Source organism: Varroa destructor, unplaced genomic scaffold (assembly GCF_002443255.2).
Source record: "Varroa destructor unplaced genomic scaffold, Vdes_3.0 BEIS01000007.1, whole genome shotgun sequence".
NCBI classification, from domain to species: Eukaryota; Metazoa; Arthropoda; class Arachnida; order Mesostigmata; family Varroidae; genus Varroa; species Varroa destructor.
In genome coordinates, this window is record NW_019211460.1 from 28067457 (window position 1) to 28085858 (window position 18402).

The following is an 18402-nucleotide window of genomic DNA, read 5'->3' on the forward strand; positions in this document are numbered from 1 at the left end:
GCGTTAAGTTACGCATCAAAATATATTAAAAAAATCTTATTGTTTAAACAAGAAGCACAGCTGTGTGAAATGCAGGGAGCATTTTCTGTACCAAAAAGTACATTATAGACTGCAAATGTATACGGATGATTGCATGCAGAATAGCTTTGAAATGTTTACATTGGACTTACGCCTTCTTGCATGGAAGCATTTTGTAGTTACACGGCCGCTGACAGTGTAACATTTTCGTTGTAAAGGTCTTTTTTTTTTTGCTCTTATATGCTGTTGGTATGGTAAGTTAACTCTACCTTTCTGTGTTTCGAAATGGCAACGATACACTTTTGGTGTCAATTACATTCAGGATTATTTATGAAATTGACTTATTTTATTAAATTGGAATCACATATTTGCTTACACTTATCAAAATTTCCACCTTATGGTCGTCGACTTGATTTAATCGCCTTTTATAATTTCAGTTTTTTCGCCCCATACACAAACAGGAGGCTGAGGCGCTCGCCACACGCCATAAGCAGTTGACAGAAGCGATATGCGTATGCCACACTAAACCGTATGTTATTTACACGTTTGCCTCTCACTCATCCTATCACCATGAAACACTGACAAAAAGGCGGGCATCCTGAAAACTTTTTTATGCATCAACAATGTATATACATGTATACGTTTCCATGGACAACACTTGTTTATCTCAATTAGATCTGTATTCTATCGGTATAAAATACAACTTTATATAACAATAATATATGGATACGCATTATTTACGGATAACTAATAAATATCTCGATTAAATGATCTGATAGTTTTACCAATTTCATGGTAGAAAAATCAAGAGATACTAAAAGCAGCCTGTCCGCAGAGTTAATCATTCGGTGTTTGGCTCAGATTCTTGTGAAATGTCTTACCGTGTAATTGAAAAATTACCTCTAAACATGGAGGCACTTTAGCAATTTTAGAACATACACTTGCTCATCTGGAAGTTAAATTTTAAAAATAAAAATTTTAAATAAAAAATAGGTCCCACAGAATTTGAACATTTGTAATTGTATTTCTAGCGTTTTCAAAATGAACAAATTCATTTTGGCCACGATTATGGAGGCGAACTGTATATTTAATCCCCAGTATATTCGACAAGGTTAACTTCAAATATAAAAGGAAGCAAATAGAAAATCACGGTCGGATTAAGTTTCAGTTCTTTTGAAAACGATTCTATAACGGTTATCTCAAATTAGTGCCAATTTATCACAAACCGTGTCCGTTGTGAAAGAAACCCATCGTCGTACATCATCTGCAAGCCTGCATTCAGGTAAATGCTGTAAAGCGATACATTTCGTTAAAGTCAACCGCAGACAAAAGGTGGATCTTCGTTTTGGCCTGTACTGAATAGCGGATAAGAGCGGGCACAGTATGTGCAAAGGTCAGACAGACAACTTCATAAATGTATGAAATAGCGCTTCTAGTCAGCGAAATATCAAATAGCGGCTTCTACCTGGTACAACTGTGCAAAGGAGACGGCCACTACAATTAAAATCGGACAACCCTGTACCTAATAGTCATCTGGTCAGGTAAGTGTTTCTTTGTGTCAGGTTGCTTGAACGGGCTTTTCGACAACAGGGCCCAACGGTGCCATTTGTTATGCTTTGTTTGCCCGAAGGTGACTGATACACTGAGTCTGACATAAATGTACACTGTACATACTGAACCAACTCTATTTACATCAAGGCATCGCCAGAACCCATCGAAGACAAGCTCATTTGAGCGTGCGTGTTAATAAGAAGAAGGTTGCGGGGTTAATTAAAGTAACAGGTTATTCCGTTCTCCGATATAATAGCATGCTAATTCCATGGAACAGGATCGCTCATGGGCGCAGCAGTGTTTTACCTTTGTTGTCGTATTACTCAATTCAGTAGGTGATATTTCGTTCTAATTAACCATATCTACGCCCTCAGAATATACTATAAGTTTATACCGATTATTCGAAATTCGCCGAAAAATAGGTGACAAGGATGAATTAAAGTTAAAATACTGGGTTTTGTTTCAGCTAAAGACCCATTATACAATTATTATATAGAATACTTCTAAATACTATCAAGGAATCTTGCCTCGTTGGTAACGAACACCTTCATCAGAGTACAGGCCTCTTGACTCTGTTTATTAGAATTTTCAAATAAATTAACGAATGCAATTGTTGACTTTTTCTAATTAGTAACTTAGCAGATGTCAGACAGATCTTTATGATGAAAATATTGCTTATTGTAGTGGTTCAAGGACTTCAGCGGCTCGAAAACTTAATTATTCTAACAAAGTTCTATGTCGTTTTCGTGCGCCGTGTTTACATATATGCGACTGACCGTATACACTATTATAAGACCGTTGAATTATTTGCTAAAATTATCGACAATAGCTGAGCGCACATGTACATCGATTGAAAAATGCTTTCTAGGCTCGAAATTTGGTCCCATTGCTTGAAAGTTTTCACTGAATTTATATAAGAAAACTGCACGACACCCTTGAACTAGCTCTTGAGTAATGCTTTATTCACGTATGCACAGAAATATACAGTGTGTGCAGTTGTACCTGATTCACATATTTTACTGCAATAAACTATGCACTAAATAAACCCGAGTCGGACACTGGCAAAGGGTTTAAGAGTACCCTAAAGAATTTCTACTTTCACATCTGTTGTAAAAAACGTCAGATACGCATTAAGTGTACATAACTTCTTTCGTCGGGTTTATGTATTACATAATTCATTTTTTGGTGCAATTTGTCTTTACTTGCTGTCCGTGTGTGTCTTGGGAAGGTCTGCTACCAGCACCTCAGCACTCTGAGCCATTATAAATGCGAGCAGACTTGCCCCCTTACGCTATGTTGTTTGCAAATAGCGTTTTCCTGTTGCACTTTAGTAAACTCCCGAATGTCACATAAATCGCATATGTCTTGGGTTCAAGCTTTTTGACTACGATTACTCCAATATGGGTGCATTTATTTCTGCGTTTGTATACAGCCATTTTTCAGTTTTGTGTTAATAACCCAAAGTCAACATACGGAATTATACCACAAAAAAAAATGGGAAGCTCTGTCTTTCTTCCGATTTTTCTCGACGTCGTCCCTACCAATAAAGCTATCTCATCTTATGTACTGTGCACTTCCATTTTTACGAATAGGTACTGCGATATCCTTTTCTCCTTTCTGTACAATCTTTTCTTGATGAAATGACGATCAAAGTAGAGGTTGTTTTGCTTTGCGAAGTCCAGCTCCGCCCGCCTTGCAGGACAATATTAGTGGCCCCAGTTGCCGTCTATCTATGAATAATTTTACCTTCGGACTGCTTGCGGCCAATATAGCTGCTGCCAGCGATTATCTCCCCTGAGACCTGATATACATGATCAGAAGGACGTGTAAGGTCATGCCACAACAGCCAAACATGTAGTCGTGTGATCGTTGTAAACCGTTTCAGGTAATTTAACGCAGTTATACGGTACAAAGGACTGGTTTAATGCTGGTGGCAAGTGAAGGGTAACAAACAATTTCCTTACGAGTTCTGGCTGTTCGTACCCGCACCCAGTGACAGGATGTTGCGGGGTTAAAAGTCTGAGATACATAATTTCTTGTATATATAGTGAATCGCACTGACTTAGCTTTATCGCTAGCTGCTAGGTAAATGTATTATGTTGAATCATTAATTCAAATTATAATGTTTGAGTCATTACAACTCGGCCACGTTTATCCAGCGGCACATCCTCATCCTGTAATCGGTGTTGTCTAGCGTTCAGGCGATTTGATTTAACGCTGCACTATCAAGGCCTCCTCTTAATCCGTTTCTGCGTGCCGGTGAGCCTACATAACCAAATGCTCTTTCGTCTCAGAGCACATTCTGCTATGTACTTGTTGTGCTCGCGGCCGTGCGCTTTGCCCAACAGAGTCTATTTTCATTCCAGAGGCAAATTTTTGGTTAACGTAATTAGAGCAGACGTATTTCCCCGAAAACCGGCACAATATCGTACCTGGGTGTGAACTCACATGCTGTAATTTATATCCCTCGATGCGGAAAATAGCATATTATGAACCAACTTACTGTTTTGTTTACAACTGCCCTAAGTTTATCCTTGGCTGAGGAGGACGACCACAGCCGTTCGGTCCCGTATCTACTATAGATGTATATTTATCGAGTAATTCATATTATATTGCTTGCATCACTGTTATATTTAAATATATATATTTTGGTGGGTTATTTGTTGTAACGGACCATCTGCACACCATCACGGCTACCTAAGAGCGTATTTTGATGAGAGTCCTTTAGACAAGTCGGCTCGACAAAGGAGTCTCACGAAATACCCTGTGCGTTCATTAGACCCGACGCCAATGGGTTTTTTTTTCTCATAGGATTAGCTTAAAATCTACGCCAGGAAAGCGACGACAATGGGAAGCTGGATGTTTACCGAAGCTTTCCACCGTTTTCAGCAGTATATTGACTAGAATGGCAGTAATTTTAAACAGACACGGTAAAAGGAAAAGTTTTACATTTAATAATTTTTTAAATGTTGCTTAAGTGTAAGAAAAGACTGTGCATACATTTTTAATGGAGCTCTCAAAGCTACCTGTCTAGCTTTAGCAGAGCCTCAATAATAAAATAATAAAAAAAAATAATAAAATAAAAAAAATAATAAAAACTCAACAATAGAGTTTTCCGATGCATGGTCGTTTTAATATTTAAATATTTATGCTAGTCGAGAAATGAAAGTGTGCCAATTGTGCTCCTAGTGGTTATATATAAACGTAGACCGATAAGAAAATGACAATTACCAAGCTACATTGCAGGAAAATGACTGTATCCTAATGTGTATCATTGTTCCTGATTGAAATCCTGGGAACACAGCCACCTGCGCATCTAGCAGCTTTAACTCACAGTGTTTATTCGGATATTGCTGGTGTTGCCTGAGTCAGACTCATCTTCGTTGTGAAATACATCAACGGCAACGCTTAACGACAGACTTGCCCATTATTACTGACCTACTGGACAGAAGTATTTTCCATAACCCCGATGTAATCCTCGATCGTTTTTTCTAACTAGATCTTACCTGACAGATACTACATCGGAGCTGGACGTTAACCTGAGCCTATCTGGTTCTTCGACCCGATTGCATGAATGAAGGTAAACGTAGGATCCTATGTTAAGGTTAAATTGCATTAGTTTCATATATATTCATTTGGCCCGACTGGCAGGTTTCGACTGTTCTCCTCGAAAGGTCAAGCATCAACAAGCGATCCATCAATCCATAGACTACACATCATACGTACATTATTCTGTTATAAAACATCGAACCCAATCCGCTCGAACTAGCCTTGTAAGACAACGCGGTGGTGCTTGTAGGGCTTCTCAGTGTCCTGCTATCAATTATCCTTTGTAATTTTATAATACCTTTTAGCTAACAGACACCACACCGTAGAGGGATTTCGTGAGGGTAGGTCGTACGGCTTTGTCGACTGGTAGAATTGTTACTCTTTGCTTGTTGCTAGCGTAATAATTAGGACGACCACGTTTGTTAGTCTATGCATAACTATTTAAGGTCCAGGCCATTCGTTAAGCAGCCAGCGGAATACCCTTTACTCAGAAAAATAAATTTTATGCGCTTGCTTTATTGATAGATGCAGAACTGGATACGCTGAAAGAACAAAGAGAAGCAACAAAAGCTCATCCAGTAACCGGGTCGATGAGTGTAGCACAATTACTATATCTTTACGACTCTTCATTAAAATACATGTCGAATTATGACATGTACGCGTTGTGGTCGAATACAGAAAAAGAGGAGTGCATCTAATTGACACAAAGTAATCTTAAACGAAGCGTAGAATAAATTACGAAACAAGTTACCATAATATTTCACTGTTTCTCTTTTTCACTGTATTTGACCAACTGTCGTTTGCTAAAGATTTGCCAACGGTCACCAACTCGAGTTCCCTAATTTTTCTTCCTCAATTCAATCGTCTTTACTAGAATTGTTTTCTCTATAAAAAAAATGCCAATCGGAAATGTCGCATTCAGGTACGATACTTCGATGTAAAAATGATACGATACCTTTTATTAATAGCTAGCATTTTTAGTCCATCGTTTCTTTTTTACCCATAATAGTTCATCCGGTAGATATGACGAAACCACTGTACCTTTACTAATTTATGTTATGTATGAGGTCTATTTGTTAGTGCATAGGTCAGCTCGCTTTGTCAATTATTTGCGATACTTACATATAATCGTAGAAACGATGAGCGCAATGATGGGATCGGCTAAATAGCACTGATATCCGTGCCGAGCGAAAAGTGGTGGGCGACAATTAATTGCCCGATGTGAGCCTTCCGGACAAATAGAATCATCCGGACATTCTATTGGAGCTTGCCACTGGTTCTGGAAGGGCAATACGAATGTAGAAATCCTATTACAACATATTAGATCACACATAAAGTTGTCACATATATTTGTACCATGCAGGGTGTGAGCTCCATGCCTGAGGGGACTGCTCAACGGTAACCTGCAAAAGCCAATCATGACATATGAAGACTACGGGATGTACCTTGCTTTTACCACCCAGCAGAAATCGATGGGGCCGCCTAAAGAGCACTTTTTTTTAAAGAGTCGTAATCCTGAAACGAGCCGTGAATTGCATATAAAATGAAACTTATAAAAATTTATGGCGTTTTAACCTATATCGCTATGAACTAGAATTGGAATCACTTCAGATCAGTCTTGATTTGAGGTCCTATGACTTTCGTATTTCAAATCAGCCGGACCGACGTACAATGTACGAGAAGTACATACATCAGTCTTGCTGCAATCAGAAATAGATCCCATCGCCAGACAGATCAACAAACAGTCAAATGCAGAATTATATGTATTAAATTATATAATTATCTAAAATCAATTTGCTTGTTGTGATGAGAATTATTGGCATTATACTTCCTTCTACATTTTCTAATGCTACGAAATGGAATATTCTCAACCATATCGATTTGCGTTTATGCTACAAGATTAGCGACTTGGCTATATGATAATTATCAACAGCTTAATAGGTGTTGAATGAGACGAATTTTCGGGGTGCCGAAAATTTTCTTGTGGCGGTGCACTCTGCGTAGTAGTTTAGCGGAACAGCTGATTTCACGTTACAACTGCGGTGGGCACACGAGCGAACATACGATCTACTGTAGAAAAATTAAGTGTTCAGTCTTTACCCTCTCTCCCCTATACCACCTATACTCGTTCGTAGTAATTGTGCAGCCAGGACTGAAGTGGGGCAAGTTTCACGGCAGAGGCAGCAAACGGTGACCTAGGAACGGCGGCTCTGCGTTGCTTAACCGTATGTGTCGTGTGTTTTTAGAATGTTTTTCTGTTTTTTTTTTTTTTACTGATTCGTCAGAGCCTTTAAAGCGTCGATTGTGCTTCCTTCTCGACTACTCAACAGAGAATAGCAATTCGAGTTGTTCCTCAGGCCAAACAGGAAAAAGTCCTTCGACAAACGGGTGACATGAGGTGTTTTGTCTTAGTCTAGGAATTGGGAGTAAAGAAAGTCAGAAATGCAATAAGTAAGCCCTCATTAATAGGATGCTTATTTTCACAAGTTAGTCTATGTACAGCTTTATGATAATAACATAAGGTGACGTCGTGGTTAGTCATGCTTGAGGGGTCGAAAGTTGACTGTGATTACAACATGGTTTTGTCTTTGTCTCGAAGTTTCTGACACTTGGGTGTGATTTTCTCGTACCAAAAAGGCGTTCATTAGCTCAACTTGTTACGGCTAGTTCTCTAATTGTAAGCGTTATATAACCAAGATAAGGAGAAAAAGCTATGCGGGTAATCAATGAGAAGGGCCACTACTTAATCCCCATTAATGAAGGGCGGCAGGCGAATAGTCAGTAGTTTGGTCAACGTTCAAGGAGCTGCATGTTTTCATACGAAAAAAACCTATCAAACTATAGGCGACTAATAATTTTTGAGCGTTGTGCTACACCCTTACTAGTAATCATTGAAGTTTTATGCAGAATCAATATGTAAATTATTCCAATGGAACGTAAATGGAACGTTCATAATAATTCACCAACAAAATCTATGGAATTATATAATTTATATAACTTCGCATGTGTTTATAAACGGGTACAGTTATTTGAAATATATTAAATACCCCAACTTTATAAAAACATATGCAGGTGTACACCTTTCGTTGTTGTTGTCAAACTGCAACATCGAATAGTGCTTGGTCTTACATTCTGCACTTTCATACTATACGCTTCTAGCAATAAACTGACACTAATATCGGCGACAAGGTCATATTCCAATGACCTACGTACAAAATGCGCCTAGCAATTCGAACGCCTGACAGGTGTCCTCTAACGGGATGTCGTTCCGTAGTTGCCCACACTGCACTGGTCGACCAGGTTATTCCCTGTGAACGTATGACAACATCGCAATGTACAGCTGCTACTGCTTACTGTGTCCGCCCAGACAAAGCTGGCAGCACTTATAATAAACGCCATCCTTTCTATCAATTTCTCCGAGGTCGGTTCTTCGACGTCTTGCGATTGTCGCGACTCCCGCTAAACCTAACTTTTATAGAACTTTTGTCCTAACAGAATCTGGAGGCCAAACATGTCCTTGCTAGACGTTCGATTTATCGCGGCCTCCCAAATTATTTTCGGTGCACGGTGGGTATGTATCCGTACAACGATACGTGTGTACTAGCCGTATGTAACACAGAACGTAACAGCGTGGCAGTTTTTTTTTTTCATATTATCTACGCCGCTGTGATTATAGTGACATGAACTGCTTCAAGCAATAATGCTGATGCTTATGACCACACAAAATTCGTATGCAAGACACAACTATCCCCGTTGATTTTTCTTTTTGTAAAAAAAATATATATATTTTGCATCTCCAGCATTGTAGGGTTTATCTGTATGGCGCTTCCATAGCGACATCTAATACGACGATTTGCCGCTGAGCATATTTTCGACCCACATCGGTCGAGGTCTAATTTGAGCTTTGCGGAACCGAGTGTGACGAGTTTTTCGGCGCATTACTGGTTATGCTTTGCGACGCCGGAGAAGGTGGTTAGAACCAACTTCCCGACAACTAACGCTGTCGCTATGTCGGCCAATGTGGTGCTTTTTTCTTACACAGATATATCGAATACACTATATCTATCAGAGTAGCATTCCCAGTACAAAACAAATGCAGACTCAGTGAACTATTATTGTTTTGGTCGCTATGTATTCGTCTGCGTACCTATATATTCTGCTCAGAGAGTCTAAGCGTCGGCAAATTAATGTGACGCAAAGTAAATGGATGAATCTGAATGTTTCGAGCAGCTTACGATAGCGTCAGACGCTGGATAAAAACGTCATTGTACGTCAGTAATGTATGTTGTCTGCCATGGCCTGGCGTCGTTGCCATAGCTGCCTTTATCACTGATGGTGTTCGTGTGCCGTCGTTGTTGTAATACTAGCCTATATAACCCAGTCCGCCTAACTGGACAGCACGCAGCATAGGACAAAGTTTAGGTGTTGCTTCTGCCACCTGGGTTGAATAAGCTAGGCAAAATCTCTCTTGTGATAGGTGACCACTAATAGAGAAGCGAAGTATGCAAGGAAAGCTAGCTAGAGAAGAAAAGTCCGAACCATTTATATGCGAGTCAAAGGTACGAAAAAGCGAATGAAGTAAGCGCGGCATATAAAGAAAGCGAAAAAGGGAACGTACAGCAAAAATATAAATATGAGACACAGAAAGAAGCAGGTGCTGAACAACGGTGTCATCGCTAAAGGTCGCTTGCTCTCTTTTTAGCCCACTGGTCCCTTCCGGAAGCTCCATATTGCTCATACATTCCATCAAGCTAAGTCCTACTGGGTACCCCGACGTGTGAAGATGTATTAGGACAACCAAAGCCTGCTGTTGGCAAAGGCGGCCTGAAGTGAAGGTGTGTTTTAGAGGGATATGTACAGGTCAGGTATATAGGACGAACATACCATGTACCTAGGTAGCAAGGTCCACTTGAAAAATGACTGATCTTCATTCGAGCATTTTGATTAGTAAGCATAATGTCCCTGCGTATACTAAAAGAAGACGTTTACGAAGCTCTCTGGTATCCAGTTTGTGTTACTGACACAAACAATTAGGGCAACACTGACATCTTGCACATAGTGAGTGAATTTTTTGACGCATTCATACTATATACTGGGTTCTGGCATGCCGGTCGTTGTGAAGTGAGATCGGGCGTCCACATTTGTAATACTAACGTAGCAGAAAATCACGATGAGCCAAGTGATAGCTAATTTCACTTATTTGAGTCCGTCTGCTAAGTTATTTTCCGGCTAAGTTAAAATAGGACGTCAACGCTATTTGGAAAAATCATGTACAGGTACAAGACAGCAAAGACTGACATATGTATACGCCAGAAGACGTGGCACCTCAGTCATATTAGCGTTTGATGTATCGTTGCCTCTTATGCGCCGAACTGGGCGCGATTCCTCTTGCAAATCGTGAATACAATTTTACTTAGAAAATACAAAAACATGAATATCAATTATATACATCGTACATTAATTAGTTGGGCACGAACGATTAACCAAGCTCACTCTAGGATTGCTCTAGAACTAACACATGCAATTGCTTAGTTTGGGAAATTCACGGTGTCGGCCAACTAGACGAAAATAGATTTATGGCAGTAGGAAAATAACTGCAAGTTTCAAAAAGCGAGTTCGAAAATTATATAGAAGGTAAGCAATACTCCATTGGTTTTTATTCAGCTTGTTACTATTATTACTGTAGATAAGTTATACAAGCATCTTGCTCGGAAACTGGCTTGAGTTTTATTTATTTGAAAATTCAATTATTGCTTGTCAGTTATTTAATGTGACCAATCAAATTCGAAATTACTAGTACTCTACATACGTAAACGCAAGAGCCGGAGAACAATATTTTTATTTGATAATATTTTGTAAATTCGCGTAAATGATGTCCTTAGAAATCCGCAGGCAAGCTCATATATCTATTTTCGGAACAATGTGTGTATGTCTCGGGATCCGCATGATTTCAACTATTCTCTCGATCGGCACCTTGTTCCAGAAATCGTTCCCCTGGATAACATTATGAAGTCACTAGTGGTAGTCAGCCCAGCCGAGATCTGAAGTAGTAATAAGATGTTGCTTAACTTGTTGTAGAGGGCAAAGGCAGACGACGAGATTCTCATTCTTCTTTATCAGCCGATTAGACCCCATTCTGGCTGTGGGCTTTTATCCGCGCACAAAGAGGAAGGCTTAATCCACCAGTTACCCATACATAAACGTTTTAGGAAATGTATGAGGAAGGGTCGGTGGCCTATGCTGCCGTGTAGTATCTTTGCTATCTCATTCGTAAGATATTACGCCAGCCTATACTATTATGCAAGGATGCACTTGTCGAGTTATAAGGCTCTGTTAGGCCACAGCAAATGCGCACAATTACCAGCAAAAAAAGATGATTTACGCATCAACGATCTGTTATGTACATTATATGTTAATTATTCATTAATGAGACAGGAGGGTTAACTTAACTTAACTCTTAACTGAGATCTACAACAGAGAATCATTTAATAATATTATGAAATTCCTAAAAAACCACTAGCTTTTAAATTGTACTCTCTTGTAGGCCACGAATGTAGGAAGCGAAAATAAAAACACGTGTCCGAAAGGCTTAAAGTCTATTACCTATGAGAATTGCTTTAATTGTGTTTCCTAACCAAAAATAAGCAATTTTATATTGATGTTCATTCGGAAAGATACACCGTTCGGATATGTAACTTCAACGGATAATTTTAAACCGCGCCTTTTGTTTTAATCAGAGAAGTTTTGTCAAGTCTATATTTGTTGCTTTGAAAATTCGGAGTGGCTGAATATAATAAATATATTTCCTAAATTAGTATTCAATGCGCCCTTTGCTCATTGTCATTTTTATGTCAAATTTTTAGCCTTAGAAACCTTTATTAATTTTAGTTTTCTCACTCAATTTTGTTTAGTGTAAAAGATGTATAAGAAACTAACGTGAGCCACTGGTATAGTCGCGCCATAATCTTTGCTACTCTTTTGTTTACTCCAATTAGTCTTATAAGGAAAATATATTAGTTATTAGCAGAAAGATCACAGTCTCTGTGAGCGCCAACAACGGTCTATGCTGCGAAACCACACTCACGTGAAGAGCAACGACAGTCAGGTTAGCGAATGTGTTTATACCGTGGAATACATGAGCAGGGAACCCGGGTTGAGCCACATGACAAATCTGTCAATTTCGTAAGCTCGGAAAATCGAGCTAGGATAGAGGCTTATTTTTGTCAACTTTTAGTTGCTTTTCGTAAAGGATAGTTTAAGGGTTCGTCAATTATATCGTTTCCGCTGTATGACTAACTTAACGGCTGATGCCTTATCTGCTTTAGTCGTTGCCCCGTTCGTGGTTTAGACCGATTGAATGATCAACCTTTTACGGTCAGTTCATCGATCTGAAAAGCCGCGTTTTTAATGCTGACAATTTTTTATTACTCATGATAGCAAAACGCTCGCGTGACCTAGATTGCAGGAACGCGTAAAGGAGCTAGATTCAACTTATTATCTCTCATATCTGCTTAGTCTTTATAAATCTGCCAAACTTATTGTAAATAGAACCATTTACTATACGGCCTAAATTTAGTTTTTTAAGCTGGTCGTACGCTAAGTTCCTGCCTAAAGATATAGTGAAACTTGCAAGTCTACTATCCGAAACCGAGGTAACAAGAAGCAAAAAAAAGAAGCAACATGCTCACCGTACAGAAAAATCCTGCAGGACAATCACTGCACGACGTCGAGCCGTAGTCAACATTGTATGCTCCCTTCCGGCAGCGAATACAACTACCGGCTCCTGCGTGAGGCTTCATTGTGCCCGGCGGACACGGCGAACACTCGAATTTTCCCCCAACTGGCGCTTCGGTTCCGGGGGGACATGAGGTACATTCTGTGCATCCGAGCGTGCTTTAAGCAATAAAGTTGTCGTAAACAACAATACGTTAGTTTTTCTAATACTGCTTTTAGTAGACCTAATAATAATAATAGTATAATTCAACCTATCCTGTCTAGTACAATGACCGTATCATAAATTTCCGTAAAACTCACTTCTACTGTGCACATACACTTTCCTACCAAGAAGGTCGCATAAAGTAGCTGTGATACTTTGCGCTATTAGAAATTGTAGCTCTGGGCTAGCTGTTAGATTCCTAGCGATTTCGATCTATGAAAGGGATAAACAAAACACTTATGTTAGTTTTAAAAACTGGTTAGTGGATCAACCTACTTGTAAAATCATTACAGAAACATACAAGAAAGTCCCTTTTTTTTTTTATAAAAGGGGAAAATCTCTAACGCTTCTCGATGCTTTTTAATATCCTTAGGTTACGCAATGAGCAACTTTCAAGTGTTTCAATGACGAGGGCACGGGAGCCGCTAGACGTTTCAAGACCTGGACTTTTACAATTATGAAAAATTTCAGTAGCCCAATAAATATCGAAATATATACATTTTGTAAGCTATTTAGACTTGTGTGAAAACTTCAAAATGCCGAGAATATATCGTTAGCTTTGAACATATCTGTTATACTCAACATCCTTCACTATTAGGGAATCAAACACCCAGGCAAATGTTTATTCATTTGTGTCTTTGCAAGTTTCCTTTACTGATAAAATTCGTATTTCGGCAGTTTTTAATACTCACAAATATTCATGTTAGCAAATAATGTAAACGAACATCATGTTACCTGTACATGCACACAATAGAAATATAGTCATGCTTATCATATGTGTATACCTATATTTGTATACGCGCATCATGTTGAGCGTATGCAAGTAAGTCTACACGTGGCACTAATCAATGCTGATATGCCCAGCCGTGGAAAAGTTCTGTCTTTTCGGACTCGGCCAAAACCCTTCAGCTGACCCCGAATTGCATCGCCGTATCTACCTACTAGATTCGACTGCCAAAACTCTTGAAACTATCGTTTACGGTTTCTTAGTACACGTACTTTAAAGGTCGGTTTGCCGAAACGGCCATTGGTAATTTATATAAAAAGCAGTTTACAGAAAATTCGGAGCCTCTGCTTGCGGGGGCTTTGCAAATTGGTTTTTTGGGATATAGCAGTACTTTTAACTACCTCAAATACCAATTTATGATACATGTAATGAAGGCCTTGAAATCATTTTCTCTCTCTTTTTATGCACAAAAGCTGATAGCCTCCTATCTCAGTGTAGATTCAGCACACACGGAAACATGGGGCTCGGTGTAGCCTTTGGAGTCTCGCGGGAGTTGACCTTAGTCCTGCTGTTATAAAACATAACATACAACGACATTTTTGAAACGCTCGAGTAAAACGCGCATAGGCGCCAATGTATGTCCTATTCTAATAACAGCCTACGCGAAAGAAACCTTTTCGTAAAAGGCGCACATCGTTTTAGAAAAGGAAAGCTTGTAGCTTGAAGAACACGGGCTTCAATTTGCCAAGGTTACTGAGGCCACGCGCCCTCTTCTCTGTCACTTAACGTAATCGAGATATCAATAACCGCTGTAGTGCAGGGCCTAGAAGCAACAATGAATTGCTCTCTCTCGAAAGTATTCAAACGCTCACAGAGCCAAGACCAATTAAGGAGAAAAAAAAAAAGCTAACCCACTACTATGCAAAGAAGAAGTCAAGAACAAGATGCAGAAAGAGGACAGCAGGAACTGTGCAACCCATTCGTAGACTCATCGAGGATTTGGATTGATATTTCAGGTAAGCAAATGGTCAAATCTTAGATACGGCAACGTCTGCCTGCTATCTGACTCAGATTCCGAAGAACCAAACGACGAAAAGAATTTTTCGAAATTCTCGCCCGTTAAAAAATGACATTGAGCGCCAAATGCAAAACACACAAGATGGAAGAACTAAACGGCGTTCTACAGTTCTGTTTGATAAGATTCGCAGGTGCTAAATAGATGCTAAGATTCCCTAAAGGAAACTTGCCTAGATGACTGCGAGTGTCATCTATATTACGAGCACTTAATAATAATAAGGCGGAATTATTCGGAAGGATGAAGCAAATGTCTATATTTGCTATATATTTGCAAGGAAGAACGAGCTAGAACGAAAACGAAAGCACAGGCCACGCAATAGGCGGCGGGGGCCAGTCGTAGCCGACTATTAATTTTACCAGGAATGGCCGCTTCTGCGTTCTACTAAAAGGTCGTGAAAACGGTCCCAGTGAAACCAGCCATACACTAATGGGCGAATTATTTTCTTTTACGTGACAGCAAAAATCTCGATATGAAGCATTCTATAAATATTTTTCAAAACCAAGCACACTTTCATCTGGCGATATTAGCAGAGAGCGCATCGAAACTCTTCACGGTTTGTGTACATGTTTCTAGGTACGTAAACTGTCTTCGGTCCTTAGTCAAACATGGTTGCATTCAATCAACTTAAAAATGTATCTACGTATCTGACTAAATAAAAAAACATTATAAGGTTTTAGGCTTGACAAAAGCGAGTGTTTAGACAGCCAATTCTCGTTATGTGTACTTCGATAGTACACTATTATACAAGCCGTCCCGACAACAAGTACAAGGTTCGCCTATGCTCGTTCAGGAACATTCTGCCGACACAATTACCATTGATTTCTGCCAGAACCGTTACATCTAATTTGATTCTTTCATCCCTCCTCGTTTTTCTATTACACTGATCTTGAAACTTTACATGTAGAAGAAAAGCCGTTTTGGGAAATGTATGGTGAAATGCGGCAGCATAATACGATCTAGTCGGTGCTGCCGTCACTTTTCGAACAATAAATTATAATTAGGTTTTTATCGTTTTCGTGTGCTCGAGTTCCTACATCCTAAACGAATACACTGATATAGGGTAGACGACGTAACATCGATCTGTTACTGTCGTATATCAACAAATTTGAAAAAAATGCCTCCGGAAAAATTAGGATCGAGTCTTTAAAGTTAGACATGTACAAATTGTCATTAATGATTCCTTCAAGTTGGTTTCGTTAGGCAGTATTCCTGATTCGAAGTTAACCAGGAACTTCGAATCGTCTGTCACTTCTCCAACTCTGTATAGGAAGTGTCCTTTGCCCGTCTAACAATTACAAGATTGTCAAAACGAAACAGAGATAACACCGGACCTGCGATGGTTGAATCTAGTCTTGCTACATATACAGATCATTATCAGAAACGCCATCCTCTACAAATAAAAAAAAATCACTGTCAAGCAACGAAAGTAGACTCACTTGCAATAAGTTCCTGGTGGGCACTTCGGGCATTCGGTCGCTCCTCTCCCTTTAACATAGAACCCTGCAGGGCAACGCTTACATTCCCTAGCACCTTGACTAGCTGAGAAACTACCCGGTGGGCAGGATACACAAAAGTTGGCTGTTTCAGATGATGGACAGTATCCTGGAATCATACAGCATTGGCAGTCGTCTGAAACGTGACATCCATTCAGAAGCATATAAAAGAATTATTATATGAAACAGCATAAAAATCATGAGACACAATAAATGCATGATCCTATCCAATAAATAGGCTTTACAACGAAATTCTTGGTCCCTATCTTTAAAAAGATGGACATATAACTCATCTTCATTCATTTATTATTTCATGGGTTATCTCATCGATTTGTAACAACGTCGTTAAACAGCAGGACAAAACGTCAGAATGCTTTCTTCAAAAAGCAATCGATATTTCGTTCGTAAAGGATGGTGGATCTATTATTTGTATCCTACTAAAACCTAATATCTACCTGTTTTTTTCCAATCCAAGTCGATCTAATTTTTTTTTGATGGGTCGTTAAGTTTCATTCGGAAAAGGGCTGTGCCTATTATCTATGCAACCTCTTAAATGTGGCTATGAAAAAGCTATATTTTGGTGAGATTTTCATCAAAATGACAACCGAATACTTATATCGAAGTATATGTAGCGGGGGGTGTGTTCTTGATACCACTCGAAACTCGTGCAGAGCTGAATTAAAATACAATGCACGCCACTAAACCGGCTTTGACACTGTAAATGGTGATCTACATAGAGAAGCTCGTTTTCGATGCCAATCAATAGGCTTTGATGTGTTTCGTTTCGCCTACATGATAGTGGGGTAAAAATGCTTTCCGAGCTCTTTTTCGGTGCTCCTTTGACAAAATCTATAACTAGTGTATTGCATTGCGAACATCTTAGCTGAGTAACTTTCCGAAGGTACTCTATGAAAGATCTTTTGAGAGGAATACTAAAATATCTAAACTATTTCTACTTTGTTTACGTTAATTTTTGCATTAATTGATAGATCTTAACGAGCTGAATGAAACTGCGATAAATAAATCCTCTTGTAGTCAAGAGTCACACTTCGGCCTGAAGAAACCGAATGTAGTAGTTTTTTTCGTTTAGAGAACGTTGATATAATTTTTTTTTTGTACGGAACTTTTTTTATATGTTAATTGTTGGTATTTCTTTTCGAGTAAGCTCCCGTTAAGCTGAACTGAGATGTTCTACACGTTCATATAACGAGACCTCAGTTTTTTGGGTCCAAGGTAGAAACTTAAAGTAATCGAGGTTGACACCAATTAATCGAACAAAAATTTAATATCTATGTAAGTATATGTATTATACTTAAAATTGAGTGAAATCCAAGATTTTTTGAGTAAAAGTTGTGATCGCATTAGTTTGACTGTGGTATAATGTGTTTTGTGTGGAATTTGAGCGAGTTGCTGAATGTGAAATGGAAAATTAGAACTTTAATTAATTTTTTTAATAACTGAACGAAAGAGAACAAGGTATGTTAAGTTATGAAGGAAGATAAAAAAGCCCTCAAGCCTTGCTGACATTTTAAGAATCAACATACTCCTCAAAGCTATCTCTTTCATAGGTATCTACATGATATATATATATATATACACAGGAATAACTGTTTGTTACAAAGACGCATAAGCCTTTATGACGTACTGCGAACAGTCAGCCTTAATTTTAAACAAAATATGTAACTGCTTCTTATGAAATCCCAAAATCCATAAGCTTTCAAGGACTGAAAGGTTTTAGCAATGATAACAACCATTAAAGGTCGGTTAAAGGCTGACTTAATTCATTTATGTCTCCAAGAGGTTGGCCGTTATAATTAACGTGCGTTCCGATAAGAAAGCTGATCAGCCAACCTTGAAAAAACCTATAAGCGCACTGGACATGCGTTACAAAGGCTAGCGTATTACCAGCAAGACAAATCCAGAGTTCGTTGAGCCCCCCACATTAGAACAGACCACAGAAAAAAAGCAACAGGTTAAACCGAGCAAGGTAGTTGCAACGAGAATATTGTTAACGCGTATTTGATTTTAAGCTTTCACTAACCTAGGTGAA

The 18402-nt window shown here is 39.0% G+C and overlaps 2 protein-coding genes and 1 long non-coding RNA gene across 5 annotated transcripts in view; 2 read left to right on the forward strand and 1 right to left on the reverse strand.

Moving 5' to 3' along the window:
* LOC111254314 (uncharacterized) overlaps window positions 1-18402 on the forward strand; it is a 119539-nt gene that overhangs the window by 75067 nt on the left and 26070 nt on the right. The window lies entirely within an intron of this gene.
* LOC111253825 (uncharacterized) overlaps window positions 1-18402 on the reverse strand; it is a 48545-nt gene that overhangs the window by 6482 nt on the left and 23661 nt on the right. Inside the window, exons 3-6 of one of the 2 annotated variants that reach the window (XM_086974188.1) lie at window positions 16296-16488; window positions 12807-13011; window positions 6241-6397; window positions 75-5660 (exon numbers count right to left, since the gene is read on the reverse strand). In XM_086974188.1, coding sequence (XP_086830314.1) covers window positions 5602-5660; window positions 6241-6397; window positions 12807-13011; window positions 16296-16488 — 614 coding nt within the window. In that variant the 3' untranslated portion in view covers window positions 75-5601. Of the gene's footprint in view, window positions 1-74; window positions 5661-6240; window positions 6398-12806; window positions 13012-16295; window positions 16489-18402 lie in introns of those variants that run through there. The other variant, XM_022813894.2, reaches the window with a different exon arrangement.
* Window positions 9282-13564, forward strand: LOC147754531 (uncharacterized). 2 transcript variants are annotated; one of them, XR_015316487.1, is made up of 4 exons: window positions 9282-9398; window positions 9821-9953; window positions 12827-12987; window positions 13428-13564. It is a non-coding gene; the product is annotated as an uncharacterized LOC147754531 (long non-coding RNA). The 2 variants fall into 2 exon arrangements; XR_015316488.1 differs by having other exon boundaries at window positions 9283-9677.